At 31.8% G+C, this 27,826-nt stretch overlaps 2 protein-coding genes across 2 annotated transcripts in view; one reads left to right on the top strand and one right to left on the bottom strand.

Annotated features, from left to right (window-relative positions):
* The window catches only part of LOC129233739 (src substrate protein p85-like), a 44,910-nt gene extending 43,076 nt beyond the window's left edge, over positions 1-1,834 (top strand). The window contains exon 17 of the mRNA XM_054867716.1: positions 154-1,834. Coding sequence (XP_054723691.1) covers positions 154-234 — 81 coding nt within the window. The 3' untranslated portion in view covers positions 235-1,834. The remainder of the gene's footprint in view (positions 1-153) is intronic.
* A 2,406-nt stretch (positions 1,835-4,240) lies between these two features.
* LOC129233741 (methylosome protein 50-like) lies at positions 4,241-26,993 on the bottom strand. The gene is made up of 9 exons (XM_054867717.1): positions 26,854-26,993; positions 23,168-23,353; positions 18,732-18,873; positions 15,356-15,408; positions 14,300-14,370; positions 14,171-14,225; positions 10,725-10,902; positions 6,293-6,370; positions 4,241-4,514 (listed from the first exon to the last, which is right to left on the bottom strand). The coding sequence occupies exons 1-9, from the start codon at positions 26,909-26,911 to the stop codon at positions 4,385-4,387; spliced, it is 951 nt and encodes a 316-aa protein (XP_054723692.1). The 5' UTR covers positions 26,912-26,993; the 3' UTR covers positions 4,241-4,384.
* Positions 26,994-27,826: the final 833 nt, after the last annotated feature.

Here is a 27,826-nt window from a genome sequence, read left to right as displayed (position 1 = left end):
ACTGTATTGATAGATATTTAGAAAGCTCAGTCAATATCTCTTTTGTTTTCCTAGCTTGAAGAATAGTTTGCACTTGAACCATTTGCTTGCTTAATATGAAAGTGATTTTTAATATTTTGTTATGATTTAAAAAATATTTATTTATATTTTCAGATTGATGAAGGTTGGTGGAGGGGAGAATGCAGAGGTCAAATAGGACTTTTCCCTTCCAATTATGTCCAACTTTTACAGTAATAATAATTAGTCGAATAAGGATTTCTCAGTGAGTGTCATATAAGTGATTTTTAACCTATTTCATTCATTGAAAGACCAACTACTTTTTTAATGTCCACAACTGTTGAAAGCCTTGGTTCAGTCTGATATTTTGTAAGTTTGCTTTTACATTTGGTTATTGTGATTAATAAATAAATGCATGTTAATGGAAAAAAAGTTGAAGTTGATTCAAAAACCTATTTCTTGACATATAATTGGCACTAGTTGAAAAAGATTGAAGCACTGACAGAATTTACTTGCCCAGTCATAAGTATTTAACTTTTTGGAACGTAATTACTGCTTTCCTTTTGCTGTCTATAGTTTAGCTGTAAAATTTAAAATTCTTGTCTTAGCTAAAGATTGTGCCAACAATTTGATTACTTTAATCTAATGCTAATCTTGTGATTTGTAAAGAAAAAATTGATATGTGTACATACTTTTTCCTTATTTTTTGTTGACATATGAGACCAGTTTTTAATAATTAACTCAGTTTGAAAGAATTCTCCAGTATTACAGCTTTAAAAAATAAATAAATTAATTAAAGGTTTTTTTTAAACATTAATTTAAAAATATTTTTAATTGAAATCAATCGCTTTTAAATCAACTAAAAATATTTTTATTATTGCAATAAAAATTATACCCATTTTTTCTTCATTTTTTTTTTCTATAGGATTCAAAGGCTTAAATTTTCTTCCATTTCTATGTGCCAAAATATTTTCTTTCAAAATTGAATTACTTATCAAAAACTGGTTCATGTTAGCAGTGAGCTGCAATGAAATTTTTTAATTAGTTTTTAGTACATATTTTGCTACTGAATAACAATAAAAAACCCCGAGGGTAAAATTTTTTGGAAATAACCTTTTTCCATATTCACTTCATAGGAATTATAGTGTAACGCATATTACGAACAAATGATTTTAATTGTGTGTGAAATAAAATCAGTATTTTGACTTTTCATACTTGTAATGTGTATTTAAATATGAAATTCCTTTAAATGTTCTTTTTTTTATGTAATTTTAATTGTATTTTAGCTTCTGTAATACTTATCAACATTCCATTTGTAGTACTTAATACATGTAAGCTTTTTGGATTTCTTTAATTGCTGCAAGAACTAAATTCAATGGCATACTAAGTTCATATTAAAAATGTAATTTGAAACTTGTTCTGGTTGAACTCTGCGTTTGAAATCAAAAACTTTTTGTTGGTGCAGAATTTACAATGAGCTTTAAGAAAAAAATTATAATGTTATTGTAAAAGTAAGACTTCTGCATGAGGTGAAAGCATAAAGAAATTTATTTTCATAGTGTCATACATAAATGCATATTTATTGTTGAAACAAAGTTATGTTTGATAAAATTTTAATGAATTGTAACTAAAATTCATAAAGTATTATTTGTACTTTAATTTTAGAGTAATCAAAGTTATTTCATGTATATTGTCAAATATTGTTAATCTGAAAAGTTAATGTTTCTTTTCATGAGTAATTTTTATATAAATAAAATCAAATGATTGTTTTACTTTGTTGTCTTTTCATCAGTGACATAAAAAAAAGCTTTTAAATATCTAAATTAATTTGCTTTCTATATAAGCTGTGTATATTATGCGAGAACAAATAAGCCAAATTAGCAATAAGTTCATGGAAATCTCAGTCTCAATCATATTCTCAGTAAAAAAATGATTCTGAAATTAAGGGAAAGTTTCTGAAAAAGTATACACTGCCAAATTATAATGAAAACTATAAGGTGACTTACCACTCTCTCTTCACAAAACATGCATATATACAGTATGTCCACATTTAATCTGCAAGACCTCTGTCTAAACTAAGAATAGCCCTAAATGCATACTTCCAATCGCAGAAATGGTCAAAATAAAATGCAGAGTTAAGATATTGCAAGTTTGAAGCAAAAAAGAAAATTAGTGAAAATATCTTTTTATACGGACCTTAGAGCCTCTCATTTTTATTTAGGGATATAATCTCCATTGAAAAATACATGAATTTAAAACATTTGTGACCAAAACTCAAGGAGAGTTCAATATTTTAAGTGACTGTGCTGAAGACTAGATAAAAACATAAAGCTTACATAAGAATGATAGGTTGTCAGAAATAAAAAAGCAAAATATTTATACTTTTCATTGCTATTGAAAAATAAATGCAAATGTTATGCTCTGAGGTGTCAAAACATTACAAAAGCTCCTATAATTTGAAAAAAAAAAAAAAAAAAAACACTATGCTCACATAATTTTGAACTGTAGTCGCACGATGTAACCCCCTCTCATCCTACCTCCAAGAGGACAGAGGACTCCAAGTCACAAAAGGCTGCATTTCATATCTCAGTGAATATTGCTCAAACTAATGTCATGAATAATTTAGTTTTCTTTATAACGCTGAAAAAACCATGTCAGGGAAAACCCTGTTCAAGCACTGTTGAAGTATTTTCCCCCCAAAGTCAAAAAACATGTTTTATCTTAACCATTTCACACTCTACCCTAAACAATTCATTTAATCAATAAATAATAAGCAACAAATACAACCATGGTATATAACCCTCATACAGAAGTAAAAATGCACATTTGGAAGGGGGGCAGGCTGCAGAGAACCAAGGCAGGCCTCTCCTGCCCCCCAAAAGAAAGGGAGAAATGAAGAAAAAAGGGGGGGGGGGGGAGAAAATCAAAACTGCTTACTAGAAAATAATTTTAACTCTTAAGTGCCACAACAGTAAATACCAAAAGAGTAAATTTTACTTAATCTTTACATTCTCTCTTATTCGGAGGCCCCCACAGTAAATACCAAAAAAATTATATAAATATTAAATACCAAAAAAATTAGTGCCACAACAGTAAATACCAAAAGAGTAAATTTTACTTAATCTTTACATTCTCTCTTATTCGGAGCCCCCCCCCCCCCCTTTTCTTTCCTTTGGCGTCAGTGTCGCCAGGTCCCCAGTTTCCGACTAGGCTGACATGGCCTCTTGTGGAGCCTGGAAGGGGGAAAAAGAAAGCAAAGAAGTGTGATAGGGGAAAAAAGTTTTGGCAAGAAAGAAATTGATGGTTTCAAAAGAAATAAGGATGTTCTTCAATAGAAAATACTAATATAACATCAAATAGCACAAATTGCAGATTACTTGTAACGCCGAAACATGTGTCTGCAGGAATGTTTTTTTCCAATGCAAAAGAAATGAGCTTATGGATAAAAAGACATCCGACAAGAGCTAGATAAGCAAGCAGCTTAAAAAGTAGTAATAGCAGATTAACTAAACACCAATGAGAAAATTATAAACCAATATGCAAGAAAAGCCAAACTCGTGAACTTCCCATATACTGTATATTACTCGCATATAAGTAGACTCCCCTACTTTTAAGTGGAAATCTACTGCTTTATGCTGGACTTTCCATTAAAAGAGGTTTTTATTTTGCCTGACTTATTGAAACATGGGTCATTTCACTTGAAATGACCCATGGGGTGATGTTAGGTGTATGATAGGTGTGAAAAAGTTTCTATAGTCCATTAATGATTGTAGCTTTTCTTTTATTAATACATCATTTTAGTTGCAAAGTTCTGTGGAATCATCCATATGTAGCACTTTTGCAGATATTATATTTATAATGTTTCCAGCATTTTTTGTAGGGTGAAGTTAATTTAACAGTGTGACTGCTTTTTTATACAATCACTTACGATAACTCAAAGGCATGTAACTCCAATATTTCTTTATCTCGAATTTTATATTGCATCCCTAACTCGAGAGAAGGCTGCGGAAAATTCACAACTCGAGCTACCAATAACCTGAAGGTTTTAGCCTGTACCTCGGGACTTAGAGTTATCAAGAGTTAGGTGTCATTCACTACTTATGCAGTAACACGGCAAGGGATGGGGCATTATGTGATATACTCTCCACTGGTGAGTGATTTTTCTGATATATTGTAAGTTGATGAGTACATTTTTTACATACAATATGCATCAACATATAAATCACTGCTATACTCTGCTGCATGAAGTAAAAATAGTTTTATTTAATCTATGCAGATTAATAAAATACGAAAAGCCTTTATCAGAACAAGCAAGATGAATTTTAGCAGACAAAGTAAAATCAAATCAATTTATTTTATTTTGGAACACTTTATGATAACATAGAAATCAAACAGTAACATCTGTTTCGGTAAACACATGTTTTAAAACTTTCTTGTCCCAAGCACAGGAAATCAAATAATTTTCTGGACTCCAAGCAAGATCTCGAACAAAATCATCATGGTCGTTATTTTTGTACCTGCATTTAAAAAAATTATTAATAAAATTTGAAAGAGCAAATGAAATAAAACTTTAGTATTATCATTACTTTGTTGTGCCGTGCTATTTATGAGGCAATTTTCTGATTAGGTTGAAAAGAAACAACAATCAAGTTTTTTGTCCTCAGCAGAACATGATTTGTTACACCACTGACATTTTTATTAAACGTATAATAAGCTGTTTGTAGTTGCTCTATAAAGTTTATCACACTGGACAATAACATAAACAGCCACTATTTGAATGAGTCTTAATATTTTAATAAAATTAAAGGGAAAAACATTTAGCTTTATAAACTGAATAAGTTGCATCCACATTTGTTGATATTATAGCTGTAAGGTAAACACACCAATAGTAGCTACTTCAAGGTGTATATTTGAAAAAATAGAATTCCAGGTTTCCCAATGGATTCAAACGCACAGAAGGTATATTTCCTGCATGTTTGATGCATTTTTGAATGTAATGGGAATCCTTTTTGTTTTCAAATATAAACCTTGAAGCCGCCGCTAGTCTGACCATCACAAGAAAAGCCACCGTCGAAATGTCTGCGCCTGTCTACTGCTATAGTAACAAGGCGCGTCTCATTTTTCCAAGGGAAGCTTAATGTTGGAAAAACCTGTACATGCACAAAGGCAAGCAGACGAGTGGCGACAAAAAGCCTTCCTGCTAGTCCTTCAGAAAATGAACGAAGTCCGTTTCTATGGCAGTAGACAGGTTCAGACTTGATGGTGGGAAAAGCCAGCAGTACTGGTGTATTTACCTTATAAAATTACGATAACACTTAGAGTACCATAATAACACTGCATGGCAAAAATAAATAAATAAAATGCTACTGACACCATTCTTGTTGATTCATATGGACAATGACTCCCTTAATCTAAATATGATCAGTTTTCATATTTCACCTCTCACTTTTTCAAAATAGCTCCCACCTATTTTTTTTTTTTTTTTCAGTTTTTGACAGTTTCATTATTTTGGTTTGAAGGGGAAAGGAAGATTATATTAACCATTAACATTCCTTTGAAGGACTAGAGAAATTGAAAAGTTCAAAGAAATGAACATTTGTAGCACGAAAGAACATTGCAGGGGAAATTTCCTTTTAAAATATTTATCGTAAATTTTATCCAAAATAAATAACCTAAAACAATATTTTTCTAGTTTTCTTTTTTTCACTTGTTTTTCACTATAAAACCAGAGTGTCGGCCTAACTAATTCAAATTTGTGTCATATAAAAAGTTAACAACAGAATTACTTTCTCACACTGATAAAAACATCCTCTGATAACTAAACAGAAATTAATTTTATTGTTTGATGAAATCTTTGGTAAGATGTTATTGTTTATCTGCTTATATTTTCAGAATAACAATACAATAACGATAAAGACTATCAAGATTTCTATTTTAGTTTCAGAAAATGATTTTATACTAAATTATGCGCTTTGAAATGTAAAAAAACAAACAAATAAATAAATTTGAACAACATCCATATTTAAAAATGCAATGACGAAGTAAAGAATGGAACAAATAATTGAAGTATAATTCAGAATGATTAAGAGATACATTTACAATTAAATTTATAGAATTTTCAAGAAACTCAACATTTCCTCATCATAATAAATAAATACTGACTTTTCAAATTCATCTACTTTTACAAAAAATATAAACCTAGAAACATTTAGGTTTTACTGTTTTTACGCATTTACAAAATGTGTTCTTTTTTCCAAGTATTATAAACACAAGTAATACTATTTTTTAAACTCACATTAGGGTTGGAATGTCTTTATCTAGATCCATTGCACAGACATCTGTATCATCAGAACAACTACCAAGCCATGGAGACCTAAAAAGATCATGAAATAAAAATACAGAATACTATTTATATAAAATTAAAAACAACAGTATTAATTTGCAACATTTTACATTACAATGACAAAAATGTTCTGCATGTAATTCTTCCTTGTATGAGATAAAGGAAGTATTAGTAACACAAAACTTTCTTACTAGCAGTTCCAAGTCATTTTATTTAACTCACCCTTAACTAAATGCTGGCTAATTTTTTTTTTAGCATATCCCTACAAGTTTATAAACTTACTAATGTATGGGCAGCCAAAATATCCATTAAGACAATTCCCCCGGTTTTCTACGTGTGTGTGCACAGCTAAAAAAAATAATTGAAATTTCGTATATAGAGTCTATATGGGGTCTAGTTAGGTCCCTCCCCTTTTGGTTGTGATTCAATGTTCCAGAAGAGTTCTGTACTCATTTCTTGTTACAAATCATGTAATGTCATTGTTATACAAATCTTGTAATGTCATAAACTGGCAAACTTCAGTTGCAAACCTGAAGACATATAAAAAGTGCCAAATTCAGCGTCAGATTGGAGAAATATGTAGAACTGCTTACACAGTTCTTTCGGATCGCTTCGCGATCTGAGCTCGCTACGCTCGCTCACTGGTCACCAAAAAATTAGCCTAGCTTTATTTGTATTAAAAAAAGTGTAGTGTTTTTTTTTAAATATTTGTATGTGAATCTCATGACACTTATGATTTTCATACATTTAAAGGTGACAATTGCTTTGACATGCAACTCGTGCATTAGATTACTATAAAGCATAAGTTTGCAAATTCCATTATCTTTTGAGATAAGTATGCAAGGGAACATTTTTGTACTAAAATTACAAACATAATATAATCTTTTTTTTTCGTATATTTACTGAATGCAAAAGAAATTGCAGTGAAAAAAAATCTACAATGTTTACACACTGTAAAGACTAAGCACCTTAAAAACATTTCATGGTCATTAATTATACTATGTTCAGTGCCAAAATATGTGTGTATAAATGTTTTAAAAAATCTAACAGTTGCAAAGAGCAAGCAACTTCTGACATTCTCTGAAAGCAGTGATTTAGTTGGAAAAAAAATGTTAGAATGAGTGTTTTAAGAGTCAAAAAACCCAACCCAGTGACAAGACAGCACATGAGAGCCAAGGCCTACTGTACTCATCTCACTCCTTCTGACCGAGGGCTCAGGGATGCTCGACAGATGCTCCGGTTAAGAGGTCAGCCTAACGTTGAACCTTCAGGGTTTAGTTCCCAAGTATGATTGGTACTCATTTTATCGAACCAAAACTAAGTGACATCTTTTGCAATGAGAATTGTCCAATAAATTAATTTAGTCTATGTGGAATAACATAACAAATGTGATTGGAAAAAAAAAAAAATCAGTCTTTACAGGCTGCAGTTAGTGGCAGAGCTGTGGAGTCAGACCGGTTTTTTGGTAAAGGAGTCGGAGTCAATGGTTTAAAATTTCAAGAGATGGAGTCAGTAATTTTCTTTTAAAATTCGCAGCTCTGCCAATATTTGCGGAGTCACAGCCCGAGTCCGACTAATTTTGGGTAAAGAAGTCGGAGTCTCTAAAAATCCTGGAGTCGGAGTAAGACATTTTTCCTCCGAATCTGCAGCCCTGGTAAGTAGGGAACTTTATTTTTTGTAAGCACTATGGTTAAGGGAAAAACCTTTCGACAGCAACATTGGCTTTGCAAAGGATTTAAAAAAAAAATAAAATAAATAAAATCATAATATTTCTCTGCGTACACGATTAAAAATTTCTGGGTTTTCAGATACAACAGAGACATAATCAAATGATCCGACTCTTGAATGACTTACATATGACATGTCTATGACTGAAAAATGGTTTTGTCAAATCTAAAAAAATTTTATCAAAAGTTTGACCCTGTGCATTATTTATAGTCATTGGGAAGGCTAATCTAGCAGGAATTGTTCACATTTGAATTTAAAAGGCACATTACTATCGGATGAAATAAGTGGTATTCAAGGATAAGTATCAGTGTTACTATTAGCTTTTTTTTAATACAATAATATTTTTCTCCAGTTTTATTACTATCAGTGTTAGTCCAACTCTTTTCTCCAGTAAAGTGCATGATCATACCACAAATATTTTTGGAAACACTTACAGAACTCACTCGATTTGCAATTCGTGGTTCATAGCGTGTGTTTCCGCGCCTAAGCCTATCTGAGTCATTTCTGATCGATCTGCTTTCAAATCTTTCATCTAAAGACTCCCACACCCACTGCTCTCTTCTTTGTAAATTATATTCAAGTGAATGAAAACTCATTCTAAAATCAAATTTATAACCCTGGACATCTAATGCTAGAAGAGAGTCTGCAGCACTTGTAAACAACGATCATACGTAAACAAAGAGGATTGTTGCCAACGGAGAGAAAGAAATAAAGGCAAGGGAAGTAAAACTAGGGACGTAAGTGTTTAAAATATTTTCTGCTTTTTCCAAGACACTATTGCATTGTTCTTTTTACATGCATTATTTAGTTTAGTTGCAGTTTAAGATCTCAGATGTCAACCAAAACATCAAAATTCTTCAAATTTGAAAGTTTCATTCTCTATACTTAACATTCTTACAGGTGCATATTGTACAATAAGTAACTTTGCAAAGGAGGTTGGGGCAAGACTCCTTTATTTTTGGTAATGAGGGAACAGTTGCATCCTGGATGAATATGTATGTAGCACGAATCCAGAGCTGACGAGAGGCCATGTCAAGCCTAGTCAGATACTAGAGGCCGCTTGTGATCAGAGTAGTATAAGGTTAATATGTTTTATAGGTGGAATTGGGGCTTGGTGACCAAACTGACAAGGGGCCTGCTTTTGCTCTCTGTGGCTTGCAAGGCACCCCTGTTAAAGTAAAAATTTTCTTTATACTTGATGAACATCTAAATATAGCTAATATTCTTTAAATAGAGAACTAACGACCAAACGGCACGACCTTGAGGGTCACGGATTTGGACAAAATTCTAAATATAGGTCCATTCCCACTAGATATGAGCTCAGGTACAGCGGTTTGACTGCATAGGTCCTAATTTAGCTGGAAGCAAGGGTCCAAAGTTGTTAGTTTGGCCCCAACAATGCAATGGTGTGTCCGTAGGAATTTCAGACTTCGACACAATGCTTGTTCTCCCAACACATTTGGCGTCTTTTGTTAGTACAACGAGTGGAAGGGGTAACACCTATTTATTTATGGGCATTATTTCAGTTACTTGAAAAGTCAACACGATTTTGTATTTTTTTTTTTTTTTTATGTGCTATGTGCAATAAAATGGAATTTTATCTTCACTTCCATTTTTTAAACGGAATTTTATCTTCACTTCCATTTTTTAAACGGAATTTTATCTTCACTTCCATTTTTTTCTTATCATTGTGAAATATCTTTGATAGCAGCGATAAACATCCAGTTAAACTAAATATTTTTATTAGCAAACGATAAATACTTTTTACTAGCAGACAATTGATATAAGAAAAAAATAATTAGCTTCAACTAACTGCAAACGATAAATATCCTGTAATTATGGTTTTTTGGCAAACACGGTTTTGAAGTTTAAAGTAATATCCAATTTAAATTTGAGAACCACTTCTTAAAAATTAATATTAAAAGTAATTGATTCAAAGTACGTGCATGCAAATGATTCGAATCTGCAGTACAATTGCGGAAAAAGGGGTGAAAACAGTAATTCTAATGGAAACTATTGCATTTCTGGGTCCAAATTATCAACTTTAGACCCCTGTTGCGGCCGAACTAGGGCCTATGCAATCAAACCTTTTTACCTGGGGTCATACCTAGTGGGAATTAACCTATATTTAGAATTTTGTCCAAATCTGTGACCCTCAAGGTCGTGCCGTTTGGTAGTAAGCTTTTTGTAAAAATTTCTGCAACTTGCTGTTAAAGAATTGATGTTGTCATAACAATGTAAATTTTTCGATTCATCAATAATTAGGAGAAATCTAATACCTATTGCACAAATAGCAGTTTACTAATGACCAAAAATCATATCTGAATTCATTTTTTTCTTAAGCACTATTCTCTTTCAAACACTAGTTTTTTCAAAAATACATCTTAAAAACTACTCAGTTTCATCAAGATTAAAGATGCAGGGCTTCCTCAGTGAGTGCTGCAGTACCCTGTGGTACCACAAGGAGAAGCAAGAGGTGTCACCAAGTGTCCACAATATCAAATCTTTTGTAAATGACACAAAATGGTGAAATGGTTACATATCAATATTTCACCCAGTTCAGATAGTTTTCTTGAATAAAAAAATAATAAAAGAGATGAGTCAAATGAGAAATTACATTTTTTTATAATATTGGTATCAGTAATAATCACATTACCTTGGTGAAAATTTTATTCTGAAGACACGACGTTTGTGAGCATCCCATGAAGATAGCGTTACATTCTTTTTGATGTCCTTAATAGCAATATGGCCACTTTCATCTCCTACAGCAATCTGATTTGATTTATGAGGATTCCAGGATATGGCAGTTATTTCGCTTTTTAATGGGCTACTATCTGAAACAAATAAAAATTTGAACATTATTAACAATTGCTTTCTAATATCATCTCAAAATTTTTAATTTGTAAATTAAAACCATTTCTAGGAATTCTCAACTAAACTGTAATACTAAAATAGAATTTCAATAAGGTTTGTAATAAAAACCAAAACCTGTGGCACGATAGTCCGTGAGTGCCAAGGCTTACTGTGCCCGACTCGGTTTTCCTGATTGGGGGCTCAGGGGTGCAAGACAGATGCTCCAGTTAGGTGGTCAGCCTAATGCGGAACCCCCTGTGATTGGTTCCCAAGTACGCTTGGTACTCATTTTATCGACCCACTGAAGGGATGAATGGTTAAGTCAACCATGCCCAACCCAGGCCTGTGGTGTAAAGGTTTATAATACATGTGAATAAAAATTCTTTTTTTTTCTTATTGAGTGTGTGTGTGGAAGAGGAACATTCTTTCCCCAAAAATTATGCTTTGCCCAATATTACATGCTGTGTTAAAGACTTCAATCTTTTTGCACCCAATAAAAGTATCAATTATTTTAAAAGTTAGAAGTTATATTTTGATATATGCCACATCATATCAACTTATTTTATTTTTATTTTAATAATCAATGTATTTTCATCTCAAATTTTAGCTGTTATCAAATTATTGGTAGTTGAAAAAGAAAAAGGAAAAAAAAATAAATAAAATAAACTTGAGAGGAACAAGCATTTAGTTGTTTATTTTTTAATTTTACTAAACCTTTTTTTCTTTTCATTTATTAACTTGCTTTTAATGTGAAAAGTATGCTTAAGTTCATACTGCAGTAATATATTTTATAAAATTGAATGTTTTCAGGAGGGGCACTGTTTGAAATACAAACTTCTATCGAAAATAAATGCATAATTTTCTCCCAGTTGTGCATCCCAAATTCTCACAGAGTATTCATTTCATTAGTATAGCTCTTTGAATCAAAACCTGTCAGTTTTAGTTACTTATCAAACTGCATTGGTCATTTTTCAGGCTAATGATTCCAGTTATAAACAAAAAATACAATGAATTACATTAACAGTAGCTTTAAAATGTAAAGAAATGATCATGCAACTCTATTGTTTATAGCCGAAGTCGCCAAGCCACCACGTTACTGTAATCCAGCTAACTCCGACCAATTGGCGGTCCGATCTTTTGAACGAAAACTTTTAAAACTTCATATATTGCCTAATTTGTTCTTTCCACCAAAGATAAAGATCTTCCACTACACTGATCTTTTGTGTACAGAACTACCCTGTTTTAATTTATCTGAAAGAAAATAAAATTTGTTTCCTCTTTAAATTCCATCTTTTTTTCCTTTAACAATGTACTGATTAGTTTGTTAATCCTTAAAGTATTCTTGACATTGGTACCAAAACTCAGATGGATTTGAGCTGAGAAACAAATGTTGCTAGGTATGGTACTTTCTGATCATTTGGTTAGGAAAACCTTAAGCATCGATCCGGTCAGATAGTTCAACTGTGACGACAGAACACTCGTTTTGCATGAACCATCCAGTACTTTACTGTACATTATATCATGGGGCCTAAAATCATTGCTTTCAGGAGAGAGAGAGAGAGAAATGAAGGCTCCACCTCTCTCTCTCTACGTTTTATCAATTCTCAATTGACATATCACAGTAGGAAATTTCATTACAAAAAGCAGAGCTGGCTTTCGTATTGTCCTTTGGCAACAGGTTAAATATTTATTTCAGTTCTCGCTCAACAATAGGTTAAAATAAATATAAATCATTTGGGAGCTATAATCATCCAATGTTTAAATTAACTAACTAACAAAAACGTTTTCGATTGGATCCATCCCACTTCTATATATATACATAAACTATGCTTGAAACAACTTAATTACATGCAAAAAAAAAAAAAAAAGATCAAAATCAGTCCAGCTGTTTAAAAGTCTTATGGTTACAAACATCCGTACAGAAGAAATATATATATTATTAACACATTAAAAATTTTTTAAAATGTCCCAATTTTCATCCTGATATTTTTGCAATGCAATGCCCTTGTGGCGTGTTGGTAGTATGTGTGGCATGCTGAGTGGAAAGCAAGTAGTTACTGAGGGTAAATTTAACATTTTTTATTTACACAGCTATTTACAAGATTTAGAAATGATCCGTAGTTAGACAGATTTCTGGAGAGTCAGAAAGCATGACTGACCTCTCCAAAGTTTTTGATCGTTCTCCTCGTTTAAGAGTCAGCTGCGCCCCAGCCCCGCAAAATTCATCTCCCCTTTTTCTTGGAAAATAAACGGGGATTCTCTCTCTCATTTCCCAAGGATGCAGCTGGTCCATGGATGCAGGTGGCCATCCTGGGAACGGAATGTTAAACTTGAGCCAAAACGGCCAAAGTTCAGCTTGGGGGCGGAACATAGTATTTTATGGATTTGAAAGAACTTGATGCAGCTGGCTTCGAAGTGTGGGAATGAGTAAAAAGTGTGGGAAACAGTGGCATCCATTGACAGAAAGCGTACTATGCCATATCCTGATTTATTTTTTTTAAGCCTCAAATTGGCACCAACTTTCTTTTTTTCTTTGATGACTGAAAAACTTTTCTGGCATCATCATGACACCTAAACTGAAATTCTTATTTGTAATCCTGGTATTAAATTCCAAACACCAGTGTTACAAATGGCCAACCTAACCTGGCAGCATTGTAATACTATGATTAGATTCTGAGTAGCCTTTACAATTCTGCTAGGTTAGGCTTGCCCCCCAACTATAGAAATAAATAGCAAAAATAAAACAAAAATATACTGGCTAGAATCCAGATGACATGTTATAATTTTAAACAATCCATTACTTTTCTTAAAATATTTCATCTACTGTAAAACAAGTAAATGGAAGGAATTTTAACTTATCAATATATTTTTTCCTCAGGGGGAATATCTTGAGTTTTTAACAGAATTTATTTTCACAAAAAATGGAACATTTTGTGGATTTTCTGGATTCATTTGTATTTTGTTTTAACCCATTCAGACCTAACTTAATTATGCATACATTTTAAAGTAAAATTCTTTTAAATTATGATCAAGGTATCGTCAAAAAGTTAATCCACTTATAAATCCGTCTAAAATAAGGTGCAGAAATATATCTACTTCTGGCAGGGTTTGCAAAGTAGAAACATTGGAAGGCAGTTTGTTTTCTATTGGGCATAAAGAAAAATTGTCCTACAAATATGACGCTGAGCCCTAGCATATTAAAATAGACTTCAATAAGAAACATTCCACCATTTTTGGCACAATACTAACCAATTACAACAGCTGGTTTTGCTAGTCTTCGATCAAGTAGGAGAATTTTTCCATCCTAAAAGAAAAGCAAGTTTAAATCATTTAACATACATAGATACAAAAATTTTACACTAATCAAATAGAATGTACCTGTCCACAAGATGCAAACAAATGAGGATCTTCAGTTGAACATGCTATTTGCCAAATAATTCCTGCATGAACTGTAAATTAAAAGGATTTTAGGCACTTGTTATTTATAATAAATGCAAATTAACAGCCAAATGGACATTATTTGGAGCAAAAATGTTTCTATCGCAAATATAAGAACTTACTACAGGAGGAATTGCAAACACTTGGATATTTCCATCATTTAAATTTTTTATGGAATATATAGTTGACTATCAGAGCAGATTGATTTTAATTAGAGGCATCACACATGCATGAGTTTGCTAACCACTTCAATAACAAACTAGCTTAATCTATGCGAAGCAGTTCGACAGAGGAAATTTAAATATCCGATTCACTTTATAGGACATTTTTCAAAAAATAGCCAAAAGATTTGTCTGCTTTTTTTTTTTTTTTGCATAGTCTGAAAAACTTTAAAATTATACCTTACTTTTGTAGTTTTATGAAGTAAAAAGAAAGCACACACACACACACACAAAAAAAAAAAAAAAAAAAAAAAAAAAACCCTAAGAAATATTATTTATGATACAGCAATTTATCTTATTAAAATAAATGTATTCTGTTTTCAACGCAACATCACAACTGTGGTTCAAAACTTTTCAATGAATTCAGATAATGCAGTCTAGGTAATTTGAATCAAAATTTACCTGAAGAGAAAATTTCATTCAAAACCAATTTTTAAACCCATGGAACGATCAAATTCACAACCTTTATGTCATTGGCACTGACTGAGCTAATAAGGCCTCCCTTATACATTGCTATACATTAAAGCAACGCTACACAATAAATAAATTTTTAAAAAATTGCATTTTTTGAAAATCAACCACAATGTAATTTTTTTTTTTTCATAAAAAGCAGTGAAAAAATTCCTAAAATTATGCTTTACTTATGAAGTTTGATGTATTATTGCAGAACTTAAGGCGTTCCATCAAAAAACCCCTTTGAAAAATGAAAGATATGAAGCACAATATCTTCATTACACACACACACACATTAGGACAACAAATATCTAGTTATTACCTGGCCTATAAGTTTCTGTTGTTGAATAAGTATCTAAATCCCACACTTTAATGCTGGAAAGAGAAAGGCGAAAAAACTGCTTTAAAACATTAAAACTTAAATGTGACCAAAATTAATTCTGAGCACAATAACGCTAATAAAGAATGTGAACTCAATAATTTAATGCCACAAAAATTACAAGAAAGCATAAACTTAAAAAATAATCGTCAATCACTTTTAAAGAATGCACATCATTCTGCTGTAAGTCACCAAAAGTTCAAATAGAACTAGGGATTGCAATACCGGACCAAAAATTCAATACCGATATTCGGTATTTTTAAAACGCAATGCCGCAATACCGGTACAGTGAAATACGTTTAACACGAAAACGCTTCACATGAAAAATCGGTTTACGCAAACTGGAATAGCGATCCGGACTGTATACTGCGCACTTAAATATAAATCTTTTAACAGGAAATTCGTTTAAAATGAAAAAAATTTCCGGTCCTTTCAGCTTCGTGTTAAACGTTTTCCACACTATTTGAAATTTCTCAAAAACAACTTGAAAACATATTGTTTTGTTGCCACATTTCATAATTTTGTACAAAAATTGTAATTTATGAAAACGTAATGTGAACAAATATAAAATGAAGGAACAAATGTCATAACAAAAAAATCACTACTAGTAAAAAACATAGTGCATCTATTGAATTGTTTCTAAGCCTGGAATTCTTTTTCATGCTCTACTTTCCTACAGTTGAAACTATTCTTTCTGATTTCAGGCAGGTCGGTGGTACTGTTAACAATGCATGATACATCTCCTCTAATTTCTTTGCCTAAAAGTATTTTATCTTCAAAAAAATTCTTCTGTTTCATGTCATTTTTGGATAAAACCTTTTGTGTGTATGTGTTTCTTTTGTATTGTGTGTATTTTTAATATTTTTTTAAAATTTAAAGCTAGTTGAAATTTCTTTCCTGAGAGACAATACTTTTCCAATTTTTACATCATTTTCTCTTGAACAGGAGGGGTTTGTGTTTATTTTTTATTAGCCCTTTCGTTTGAAATTTATGATAAACTTGACAAAATTTGATCTTGTTGGTATCTCTTATTCTTTTTAGCTTTCTTCTCAAAATTCTTTGCAATTTTAATTATGTAAATATCTGAAAATATCTTTGAATTTGTGGAACATATTTATGCTTTTCCTCTATGCAAATTTTCAAGGCAATATATAAGTCTAAATATTATCTTGCCAAGCATGAAGCCAAATAGCGAGACAGCACAACAAACCAATACTGGTGTTAACAAATTGCCATTTGTAATGTTAACAAGAAACAGTTTTTGTCAAAATTTAGTACAGTTGAGACAAATATTTAAGAAAAAAAAATAATAAAGCATTTCTGCAATTGATGGTTTGAATAAACTGTTCATTGGACAAGGGGGGGGGGGCATTCAAAATTATACTCGAAATTAACTTTCCCAAAAGGGAAAATGAGCGATCAGGGAAATGGAAAAAATAAATACATGGTGCAAAAAATACTCTTTAGTTGAATGATACTCTATTAGTTCATGCTTTTAAAGCTAAATTTTTATATTAATAGATTGATTTCGGTTCGGTATCATGGAAAAATAAATGTAAATTTAAAATATAAGTAGACATTCAATAAGTTAAATTGAGAAAATTCTTGAATTAAAATTTTATTTTCAGCTAATACCGAAAATACCGGTATTTTCCTCAGCAAATACCGGTATTACGAAATTGCAAAATTGCTTGAAATACCAGTATTCAGTATACCAGTATCCCTAAAGAAAACTGTCAAATTATCTTTCTCTGCACTAAACAATTTACAACAGCCTAGTAAGAACCACGGTTTAAACTAAGTGAAAAACTCCTTCAGTAAAAGAGCAAAAATTGAAAAAAAAAAAAAAAAAGCTTTGGCAAGATTAAATTTAATGCTTCAGTATTATAAATTATTATTTTTTGCCATGCCGCAAAAGATTAAAACCATGAGGCAATTTCTTTTTATTAGTTTCTAAAAAGTTTTTTATACACCTATATTTATACAACTTTTTAATAACTTACATTCATATGAGTTTTTCCCAACAGTTACAATGAAATACAGTTTAGGACATCAAATTCAAAATTTGGAAATTTGTGGCTAAAAGCTTCAATGTTTTTGCTACAGACAACTTTATTTTTGACCACATTCTTTGCAGAAAGAAGTTCAGAGCAAAATTGGGAACATTTCACCACAGTTTTGGAAAAGAAAACCATTTTAAAAAGGAGGAAAATGAAATGTAATGAATATATTTTTAATTTTTTTTTTTTTTTAATGTTAATAGGTGTCTTTTCGTTTTGATATCAATAAAAGTTCATGCTTAAATTTCTGATAGTACACATGTGTTTTCAAAAACAAGCAATTTTCCATGCAACATGTATAGAAAAAATTAGCAAATCCAAAATTTAGTGTTTCCCACGCTTTGCACATAGTCAGACTTTTTACTCTAATTAGTCTTTAATTAACAATTGAACATTACAAAATTGTATCAGAATGTGCCAACATTTTATTTCTTTTAGTGTAGTTAAAATAATTGAATTATAATCAGGAAAAATGTCCTATTTTCAAGTTAATTTGCCAACTATTCAATATTTTTATGTTTGTTATGTTGTTTTTAGCAACTATTATTTGAAATCCAAAAAATCTAGAAATATAGAATTTCCTTTTGTTTTTTGCAAGAATGATTTTTTTGGCTCACACTTTGGAGATTTCTTTTCGCAGTTCAGTTTGGGAATAAAGTTACCATGGCTTAAACCCTGGTACAAACTAGCAAACAAACTAAAATTATATTTTTACAAGAGCACTTTAATTCATACAAAAGAGTAAAAAAAAAGAATTTAGCAGCCAGACAACAAAATTTTTTACATTTTTGTCTGAACAACTTTTGCAAGCAATTTCTTTAAAATCACTTTACATATTTTAGCAACAACTCTCTTTTATTTCTTAACTAGTGGTACCAGCACGGCTTTGCCCGTAATAGAACATTAAAAGGTTTTTTGGTTCGTCTATATATTTACAAATAATGTATAGTGAATTTTCTCGCCAATTGGCTTGTGCTCATGTTACGGTTCCACGTTAAGATAATTTCGTAATTTACTCGTCCATCTTATGATAATTTTATTCTTAAAATTGGAATAGTAAAAGAACCACATCGAATTTTCGAAAAATCGCTTCGAGGTGCACACCCCCATGCTACAAAGTAACTTTGTGTCAAATTTCATGAAAATCGGCCAAATGGTAGAGGCGCTATGCGCGTCACAGAGAGAGATCCGGACAGAGAGACTTTCAGCTTTATTATTAGTAAAGATGAATTTTGCGAGAGCAAAAAATAATGTTATACCATTTGTCTGCACTTGAACTCACTAGTCTGGTTTTATCACTACTCACTGAAATAGAAGTCACAAAGTCATCATGCTCACAAGCTCTAAACTCATTGGTAAAATTTGACGATTCAGCATCAAGATGATAAATTTCTAAAGACCCTAATAAAGAAATAAAATGCATAAAAGAATTACATTTAAAAGCTCATTAATATACATTACTTTTGTACTTGAAACAATTCAGCATTTGCATACAAAAAAATATGTAACATAAAAATTATGCATATGAAACTAGACAGCATTAAAAAAAAATGACCCAAGCATTACAAATTACTAAAAGGACTCTCTTATTATTATTATTTTTTTTTGTTTTGATATAATCATTCATAAAAAAATTATTTTAGTACAGTGAAACTTAAGGAATCTGAAACTCTGGATAATTCGGATTGCTTAAGAAATCCAGGACTAAAATAAAATTAAAGAAAAAAAAAGGATATTCAATAATTACAATTCAAAAGTTAAGTTTTTTTTTTAATGGCAGATACTTTTAGCATGCATTTGATTGCAATGTACACAACCAAGTAATTGGCTGCTATAAGGTAAACAATAAAGTTCTCAATGTTTTTACTTTACCATTGAAAGAAGTGATAATAGGTAAGCTAAATTAGTGCGTCACTTTGTTTAACCCATTCCTTGCCCCGGCCGATACAGGATCGGCCCCGCAGTTTGTGTTAATACTGCCCCGGCCGATTCAGGCTCGTCGCAAGAAAATGGTTCCTAACTGCTCTCGACGATCCTGTGTCGTCACGGCGTTTCTAGCAGTTTTTGCTTCGGCCGAATATGTGTCGGCGATCCTTCCAGGGGCAGAACCCTGTTATTGCGCTTCTCTGTTGGGTTCTGGAGCTTTTAGGGGAGCGGTAATCAAGCTCTTTTCTTAGACAAAAGGGATGTAACTTATAGTATTTCACGGAACTTGTTGTAATTTTATTTTACTAAGATATTAACTTTTCAAGTACTCTTTGATGGGACACGTATAATGCTTCGAATAATCAGGCATTATATTTTTATCTTTTCGTGGAAGCTTTGTTTCTTAGCATTCTGGCATTTGAAATCCTGATGAACAAGTGTGAAAATATTTCCTTACATATTTATCAATATTTCTATGCTTGAATAAAGCAAATAAACAGAAATATGTTTTTCTTGTTATCAAACATCCACCTTTTTACGCAAGTATCCTTCACTAAATTGTTCATAATCCTCAAATTTTATAATTAATTTTCACAATATTATTTTTTTTTAATTATCTTACATATCTTAATTTTGTACGAGTATGTTTTTTTTTATTATTATAATGTGTTTACTACGCTTTTTATTTATTTGTACATTATTATTATTTTTTATTACTTATTTATTTTAAAATCATGATATTTTGAAACGTAAATTATATCTTTATATTCGCGGCACCATTTGATGGATTTTTAGTGATACGGTTTTGAATATTTTTTATTTCACGAAAAAAAAATGACGAACGCATTGATTATACGTAAAAGTTGACTATGTAAAACATAAAATAGATACAACAGTACGAATAAAATGATAATATCTTGAGCTCTTTTGTTGTACGCTTTACTCATAAGAAACGAAACATTCCTTTTCTCCCATTATTTTTCAGATTTTATTTATTGTCTTAAAATAGCTCCAATATTTTAATTGTACCTTCTTTTATGAGATTTTAAAAATATAAATTAAATATTTGGTTTCTTTTCAATAATCAAATTGCCATAATTAGTAAATAATCCTATGAAACTAACTAACATTTATCCAAGTATGTTTAAAAAAAAAGATTTAAAATCCGGCTCGATTTCAAGCAAAATCTCCTTTTTTTTCCTTCTGAAGACATGTTCCGTCATGTAAGCATAACAGCTTGCTTTGAAATTCCTTTCTGAGCTAAACTGTTTTGTTGTAAGAAAATAATGTGGAAGGGTTGACCACAAAACACTAAAACCTTCTGACCATTCTTTGAATGGAACTAACTTGCTCGGATGTTTGCAAAGAGGGTCCTTGGAGAATACAGACCTCCCAGTCGGTCTAGTTCCTCTCTCAGCTGGGGGCTTTTAGTTGCATGCACAAAAGTATCCTTTATTGAAATAGGGGATTAGCCGCAAGTTTTGATCTTTTGTAATCATTTATCTTTAAAATACTTCCCATGCTTGAGCAACTGATATCTGGGAGTATCTGGGCATTCAGAAGGGATTTAAAAGTCACCTGAATTACGATAAAAGTCGACCATAGTCCTGCCATCAAAGGGATGTCTCTGTGTTTATTGGTCGTTTTGAAGTGTCACAATATATCAAAGGGCACCGAAGAATACTTTTTATCCTCTTAGAATATCATTCCCACACTTAAAGCGTTTTTGTCCATTCAATTCGCTTGCTTACACGTTGGATCGATCAGTCAATTGTTTGAAGAATGTTTTGTTGAGGCCTTTTGAAAGATAGATCATCTTACATTTAAGAGTAAAAGAAAAAAAAAAAGATATACTGAGATAAAAGCAAAAAGAAGAATAAATCAATAAAATAATTAGTCTTATGAAAATAATTTCTTTTCGTCCAATCCTCTATTGTTTCTTATTTTCCTATTATGTACTGCGTAAATGTATGAATATTTCAGCACATATTAGCAACCTTGTATTTTATTGCACTATTTAATTCAGTGCTTAAAAACAAATAAAGCGAAGCGATTTTCGAATGCAAGCTGAACAGCAAAAACAACATTAAAATACCGATAGCAAAATGGGGAAAAAAGTGTTATTACAACGTAGCAAAAAGCAACTCCGTTTCGTTATCTGCGGCATGCGCGTTAAGGGTTTTCGGGCTGGTCATGGAATGGGTTAAACAGCTGTCATGTATGCAAATTAGTGTATCACGTGCTTCAAACACCTGTGGGGAGGCATCAGACCTAGAAAAACCCGTACAGTAGGCTAGCAAAATGGAAGTGTCTAAGGAGCTCGTTCAATGTTGTTTGATTTGAGATTTTAAAATGGGCTTATCAGTAGCAGCATCAACTGTCGAATATATGTTAAGCGTTTGGGGACAATACTGTAACTGAAAGTACTGAAAGGCCAATGGTTCTAAAAATTCAAATCTAGAGATATGTCTCTTGGTGATAAACCTTGTAGTGGATGACCACCAGCCTTGGATGATGATGTGGCCTAGAGAAGGTCACTAACGAGGACAGTAGCCTAACATGTGGTGAACTTGCAACACAGCTTCAAGTTTCTGACGAAACAATTGGATTGAATCTGCACTGCTTAGGTAAGTCCTATAGAAGCAAGCGGGTTCGACACAAGCTGTTAGAAATTCACATGAACAAACAAGTGGCAGAATGTAGGTTGCTGTCTCAGCACTGTATCACACCCATACTAGATTAGTGCTTTTCAGTGATGAAAAGCAGATCATGTATAAAATTCCCCAAGCATTCCAAGCATTGGTTGTCATCAAAGGAAGCTGCCACTTACACTGCAAGCTATGCACCCACACAAGATCATGCTTGGTCTGGACGACTAGTCGCTATGTCGTTGAAGTAAACACCGTACAAAGTAAACTCGCGCAAAGCACTCACAGAACTTATTTGTATCTGAGACATCCAAGTTTTACCGTAAGAGGATTGCACAGTTAGAGACACATTGGCAGAAGGTCCTCGATGCCGATAACTTTGAGAATAATAACAATTGACTATACTTTCTGTGAGCCATCTTTTTTTTCCACCATTAAAATGACAAGTACTTTATTGATTTACCTTATACATTGTGTATATAGGGTTTATCATACTAATACATATAAACATTAGCATTAGTACGCTTGTTTAATACCTAATTTATATTGTGCTATATATACATTAAATGTCCTTAAAATTTGACATTTTTGCAAAGAAAAATGTACTAAAATCAAGACAGTTCTAATTTCAAAGGGGGGAGGGCTCAAGCCCCCCCCCCCCCTGCCCCCTATATGGGCACCCTTGTCTGTTGTGGTCACTTAAAAAAAAAAAAAATCTTGCTAAAAATTAAAAGAAATAAATAATCATATTTACAAAAACATGGTGAATTATAGCATTTTGTAAATAAATTCAAATTTAAATAAGAAACTAAAACTTAATTCCACAATTTCCTAAAAAAGAGAAGGTAGCGAAGTTCAGTGCAACTGCCAACAAAAGCCAGAACTTTTATGTTCATAAAGTTTTATAAGAGTGATTTAAAAAATCCCAACTATTCAAAATGCTTAGAATGATAACGTTAAGAAGTTTGCACAGCAGAAAAGATCAAACATTTCCCAAGATTAAAATAAATTATTAATGTAGGTTTATACTGCCACTATGAACCTAACACAGATTGTGGCTGTTGAAAATGTTGGTAGAAAATTGAGGAAAAAAAGATTTTAAAACAGAAATTTAATATTACCTGAATCTAAAGCAACAGCTGTTCTACTTTTATCCAAGCATACCAGATCACAAATACCAGAAGAAAGTTCAGTTCCAGCTAAGCATTTTTCAACTTCTGGAGCATCGCTAACATCCTTAAAGCACCATAAAGATCCATTCCAGTATCTGCCTGTTAGGTTTGATGAACCTAAAATTATTTTCCCACCTGGAAAATATTTTTTTTAATTACATATTTTTAAAGTTACATCAGGTTTAATAGAAATATGAAAATTATACAAGCAGGATATACCACACATTATATATATTATACTGCAAGTACAAGATTTTATTTCAGATCTAAAATAAACACATTTTGTGTGAGTACATAATTACTCTTAGATTGATGTACTTTTAACTTCCTACCTATTTTTTTTAATAACTAAGCTTTAAAAATAGTACATGATAAAAGTTCAAGATGTTATTTTGACTAGACTAGGTGGGTAAAATGAAAAACATTATGCATTAAAAATTAGGATTTCCTAATAAAATCTTTGAGAAAATCTTGTCATCAATGGCCATCCACAAGGAATTCACTATGCCCACACAGTGTCATGTCATTCCTCAACTCATCCTTCATGACCACTAGTAGCCAACACGACATGCACCACACCCAGCTTGCAATCTTAAGCCCTGGTTTCCTAGAAGCGAAATCACCGAGCTTTGGCGTCGCTACTCGGCGTGACGCTGAAATCTAAGTCAAGTGATTCCGGCGTGGCCACTCGGACGTCGATTTCGCTCGGGCACGCATGCGCAGAAGTATCAACTTTTCCTCTTGGCGATAAGAGACGTCGAAGGTCGGTGATTCGCTCCGAGGAAACCTATGCTTTATAGGGGAATACTATGAAACACCATTCAATGCATAAAACAGAAATGAGAAGATTGAAGACCCTATTCTGTGGCTGAAAAACTGCAAGAATTACTTATAAACATAAATGATGAGCAAGCAGGGTTTCCGCTACGGTCGCATTTTTCGCATAATGCGAAAACACTATCTGAATTGCGAAAATAAAGCAATGCATTTTCGCTTTTTTGCTCAAATAAAAAATAAATTATTTTTTTAAAAAAGTAGAAATGTTTGATCCTAGAGAGGAAGCATGCATGGCGATAATCAACTTAATCTTTTTTAAATCTTAGCTAAGATGTTTAAACTACAATTAAGTTCAATAACTGTTAGTCTTATTCAGCATTATGTCCCCCCAATAACTGCTTTATTAGGAGGAGGGGACTGCAACGTTCTAAACAACAATCGTGTTTTCTTTTTTTATTTTATGTTTTAAAAAAATTGCTGTTGTACTTATTTCTTCAAAGATATCACAGATGAAATGTGAATTTTATTTTCAACTTTAGATGAAACACACTGAGGCATATATAAATATATGAGAATGAGTAACATTTTAGCATTTTGCTAACATTTTTTCCTCAATTTTAGCTTTTATGCTAAAAAACTTTTGAACCCAGCTTAAACCCTGTGAGCAAGGGCACATTCAGGGGAGGGTCAAAGGTTCAGTTGACATGGGTTTTATTCAATTTTTTAGATCCAAAAAAATTGTAGTCAATGCTAACCTTTATTTGCTTGGTTTTGTATAGTCTTTCTTCTCAGGGCATCATAGTTCAAAGGATTAACTACGTTTGTTTACAGGGCTATAGCTATTTTGAGTTTTTTTTTTTAAACTTTCAAAAGAACAACCATCTCGAATGAGCTTAACATTCTTTCAAAGCACTCTTCCTTCTCTAACCAAATATTGTTTAGGGGAGAGGGGGACTAGTGTGGACACAAAGGGTTAGTGTGGACATCTGGAATTATTCTTTGATTTGTTTTTAAAAATTTCTCAGTTAATTTATGCATAATGACAACTCCAACATGCACTTCCATGTGTAGTTTCATGACAACACACTTTATACTTCAGTAGCAAATTACAAAAGAAGGTTTTCATAGTGGAAAAGTAAATTTTGGATTTTCTTCCTATTAATAGATTAATTACACTCTTTTATATTTTTATTTTAAGTAAAAGGAGATAATATACCATAAATTAATGTATTTTATATATATATATATATATATATATATATATATATATATATATATTGGTATTTTTTTTTTTGATGTGCATAGTTTTAATTAATAATTATAAGGCTTAAAAGAAAACTTTGCCCCATGGGTGATGGGGTACTGTGGACACATGGTAATGATGCCTCTGTGGACTCATACACACTAATCCCTTGCAACTTTGAGTGAGAAAAAAAAAATAAGGAGTTAAATATAATATTTTTTATGTTATTTGCTTGATGAGATTAATTTTGACAGGTATGATTCAATAAAGGATTTCATGCCCCATTTTTTCATATTTTAGGTTTCATTTACAAAATAAAATAGATTCTTGTAAAGGGATGAGTTTTTTTACAAATGATTTTATTTATTTATTCATCATATTAAACTTTGGGATTTTATTCTTTTCAAATAGCAATGATAACAACAGTTTTAAAGTACAGCAGTAGTTTTTAAATTTTCTTTACTTTTCCATACTATTTATAAAAGAAGTAAAATATTTCGAAATTTTATACGAGTTCTGGCAAGCGAGAATCATTTTAATATGAGGTGCGGCTAGCGATCAGAAAAAGGTTGGCCAGCAATGGCTTAACCAATATTTTTTTAGAAGGAGGTATAATGCTGGTCATTGAAATGTGAGCCCCCCCCCCCCCAAAAAAAAAAAAAAATTCTGAATTAGTCCATGATGATAAATAAATTTCAGAATTTGTCCTTAGTTTTTGGCGATGATGATGATGATGTATCGATACAGCTTATATGAGAGTATTTTTTTCTGGCACAGATATTGAATGAACTGGACAGATAAATAATGCTAAACGATAACAAAGAATGGAAAAATGGCAAAATAAAAAGTCTTGCTGTTTAGCCAGAAATCATTAGACACAACGAAATTCAAAAATGAGTGCTAGAGATTGGAATTTGTAAATGAATACTTCTTCAAGGATTGAATAGAAAAACCAATCTTTAGAATGAAGGGAATCAACAAAAATACAACATGCTAAATTGGCACCCCCCTCCTCGTTATTGAAATAGTTGACGCTATTTTTGCTTTTCATACTTAAACTTCACATTTTGAAGAAACTTTTCATGTAAGTTAATGACTTGTTTTTTAAATTTTTTATTTGGCGGATAATTTTATACTTCAACGGCTTAATTCAATTCGTTGGCACTTTTTTTTTTTTTTTTTTTGTGCATTTTTATGGAAGACCTTGCTTGTTCAATGGCTTATTTTGTGAAAAAAAAAAATTAACATTTGGTTTAAAATTTACGCAATTTAATGATTTCGGCACGTGATTTGCTTTCAATACTTGTGTTTTATTACGTGCCAAGTGTTCCAAGTTGTTACGATTCCCTCAGAAATAATGGTGGTAAGATTTTGATAGCTGAAAAGCTTTGGTTTTTCTTTGTTATGACCAAATGTTTCACGTCTTAGGTTGCTAATCAGCTTTGCGGATACTGTCAGAATGGAACGATTATTGCGAAAATTTGGAAACCGCAGCAAAATCTCAACTATTAAAACATTTCTTCATTTATAGCAGCACTAAAAAATTAAAAAAAAAAAATGTTGCATTGGATTTGCTATTTAAAATAATTAATAAAATCTAAACCAATTATCTTACTTGAATCATAAGACAGAGCATCTAAATGCGTTTCAACAACAGCTGGTACATTAGACATGTCAAAAACAGCTATGAGAATTGTTAATTCTGAGAAAATCAAAATTTAAATACAGAATTCTTTCATCCAAAAAACATGCGCTCCTCCAAACAAAACGCAAAACCTCATAACAGATGAACGGGATTTGATTGGTCAACATTTTTGCTGCCATTTAAAGAGAAACTCAACGTTCAAAATTAGTTTCCTTTAGTTCAATTTTTTGTTTTTAAAAGAAATTAAATCCCATTTCTTGTTACACAAAATTGAATTTCACATTTTTTATGCCTTTAAACTATGAAAACACAAATTGTCTAAAATTTATTTTCCAAATCCACAAACAGCTCAACTTAACAAATTATATTGTTTTGGTTTATGGAGCTGTTTTGGTTTTCTCCGATTCTTATTTGTGTCACAGTTTAACGTGAAAAATGAACTATATTTACTCTTTTTCTGCGATTTTCATTCTATTTGCACTATTTTCTGTCTGTGATGTATGTACTGTTAGTTCTGACTTTCCATTTTAATTCAAAATGCCTTATCCTAATATGCAATATGCAATGAAGTAAATGCGTCTCTAATTTAGAAATACGATTGAACAGATAACAAATACTTTAAAATTTAAAAATTGGAAGAAAAAACATGAATTGTTCTTCAAATATTACTTTGTTGATTGCCTTACTTGGCAGATATAAATTAACGATTATCCGTTTACAGAACCGTAGTTTCGATTTGTTTTCCAATGGGTTAGTAATGGAAAATATCGTCGCCTCAGAGCGACAGTAAGATATCAAATCCCAGAAATAACACTAAGATGTCTTTTTTTGCTCTTAGACGATGTTATACAATGTCGTATTTACGCATGGGCTTACTGGGCTATAGCTCAAGCCTGCATGATTTTGAAGGCGGCACTTTTTCCCATTTCAAAGAAAATAAAAC

Source organism: Uloborus diversus, unplaced genomic scaffold, assembly GCF_026930045.1.
Source record: "Uloborus diversus isolate 005 unplaced genomic scaffold, Udiv.v.3.1 scaffold_677, whole genome shotgun sequence".
NCBI classification, from domain to species: Eukaryota; Metazoa; Arthropoda; class Arachnida; order Araneae; family Uloboridae; genus Uloborus; species Uloborus diversus.
Note: the sequence above shows the minus strand (reverse complement) of the source record. Positions and strands in the feature narration are given on the sequence as shown.

What these genes read in the sequence shown, in the direction of transcription:
- LOC129233741 (XM_054867717.1), bottom strand. Translation starts at nt 26,911, where the DNA reads ATGTCTAATGTACCAGCTGTTGTTGAAACGCATTTAGATGCTCTGTCT. An exon ending in AGCTGTTGCTTTAGATTCAG is followed by an intron (nt 18,874 to 23,167) that starts GTAATATTAAAT and finishes TTTCTTTATTAG; the next exon opens with GGTCTTTAGAAATTTATCAT. An exon ending in AAAGACATTCCAACCCTAAT is followed by an intron (nt 4,515 to 6,292) that starts GTGAGTTTAAAA and finishes TTTTAAATGCAG; the next exon opens with GTACAAAAATAACGACCATG.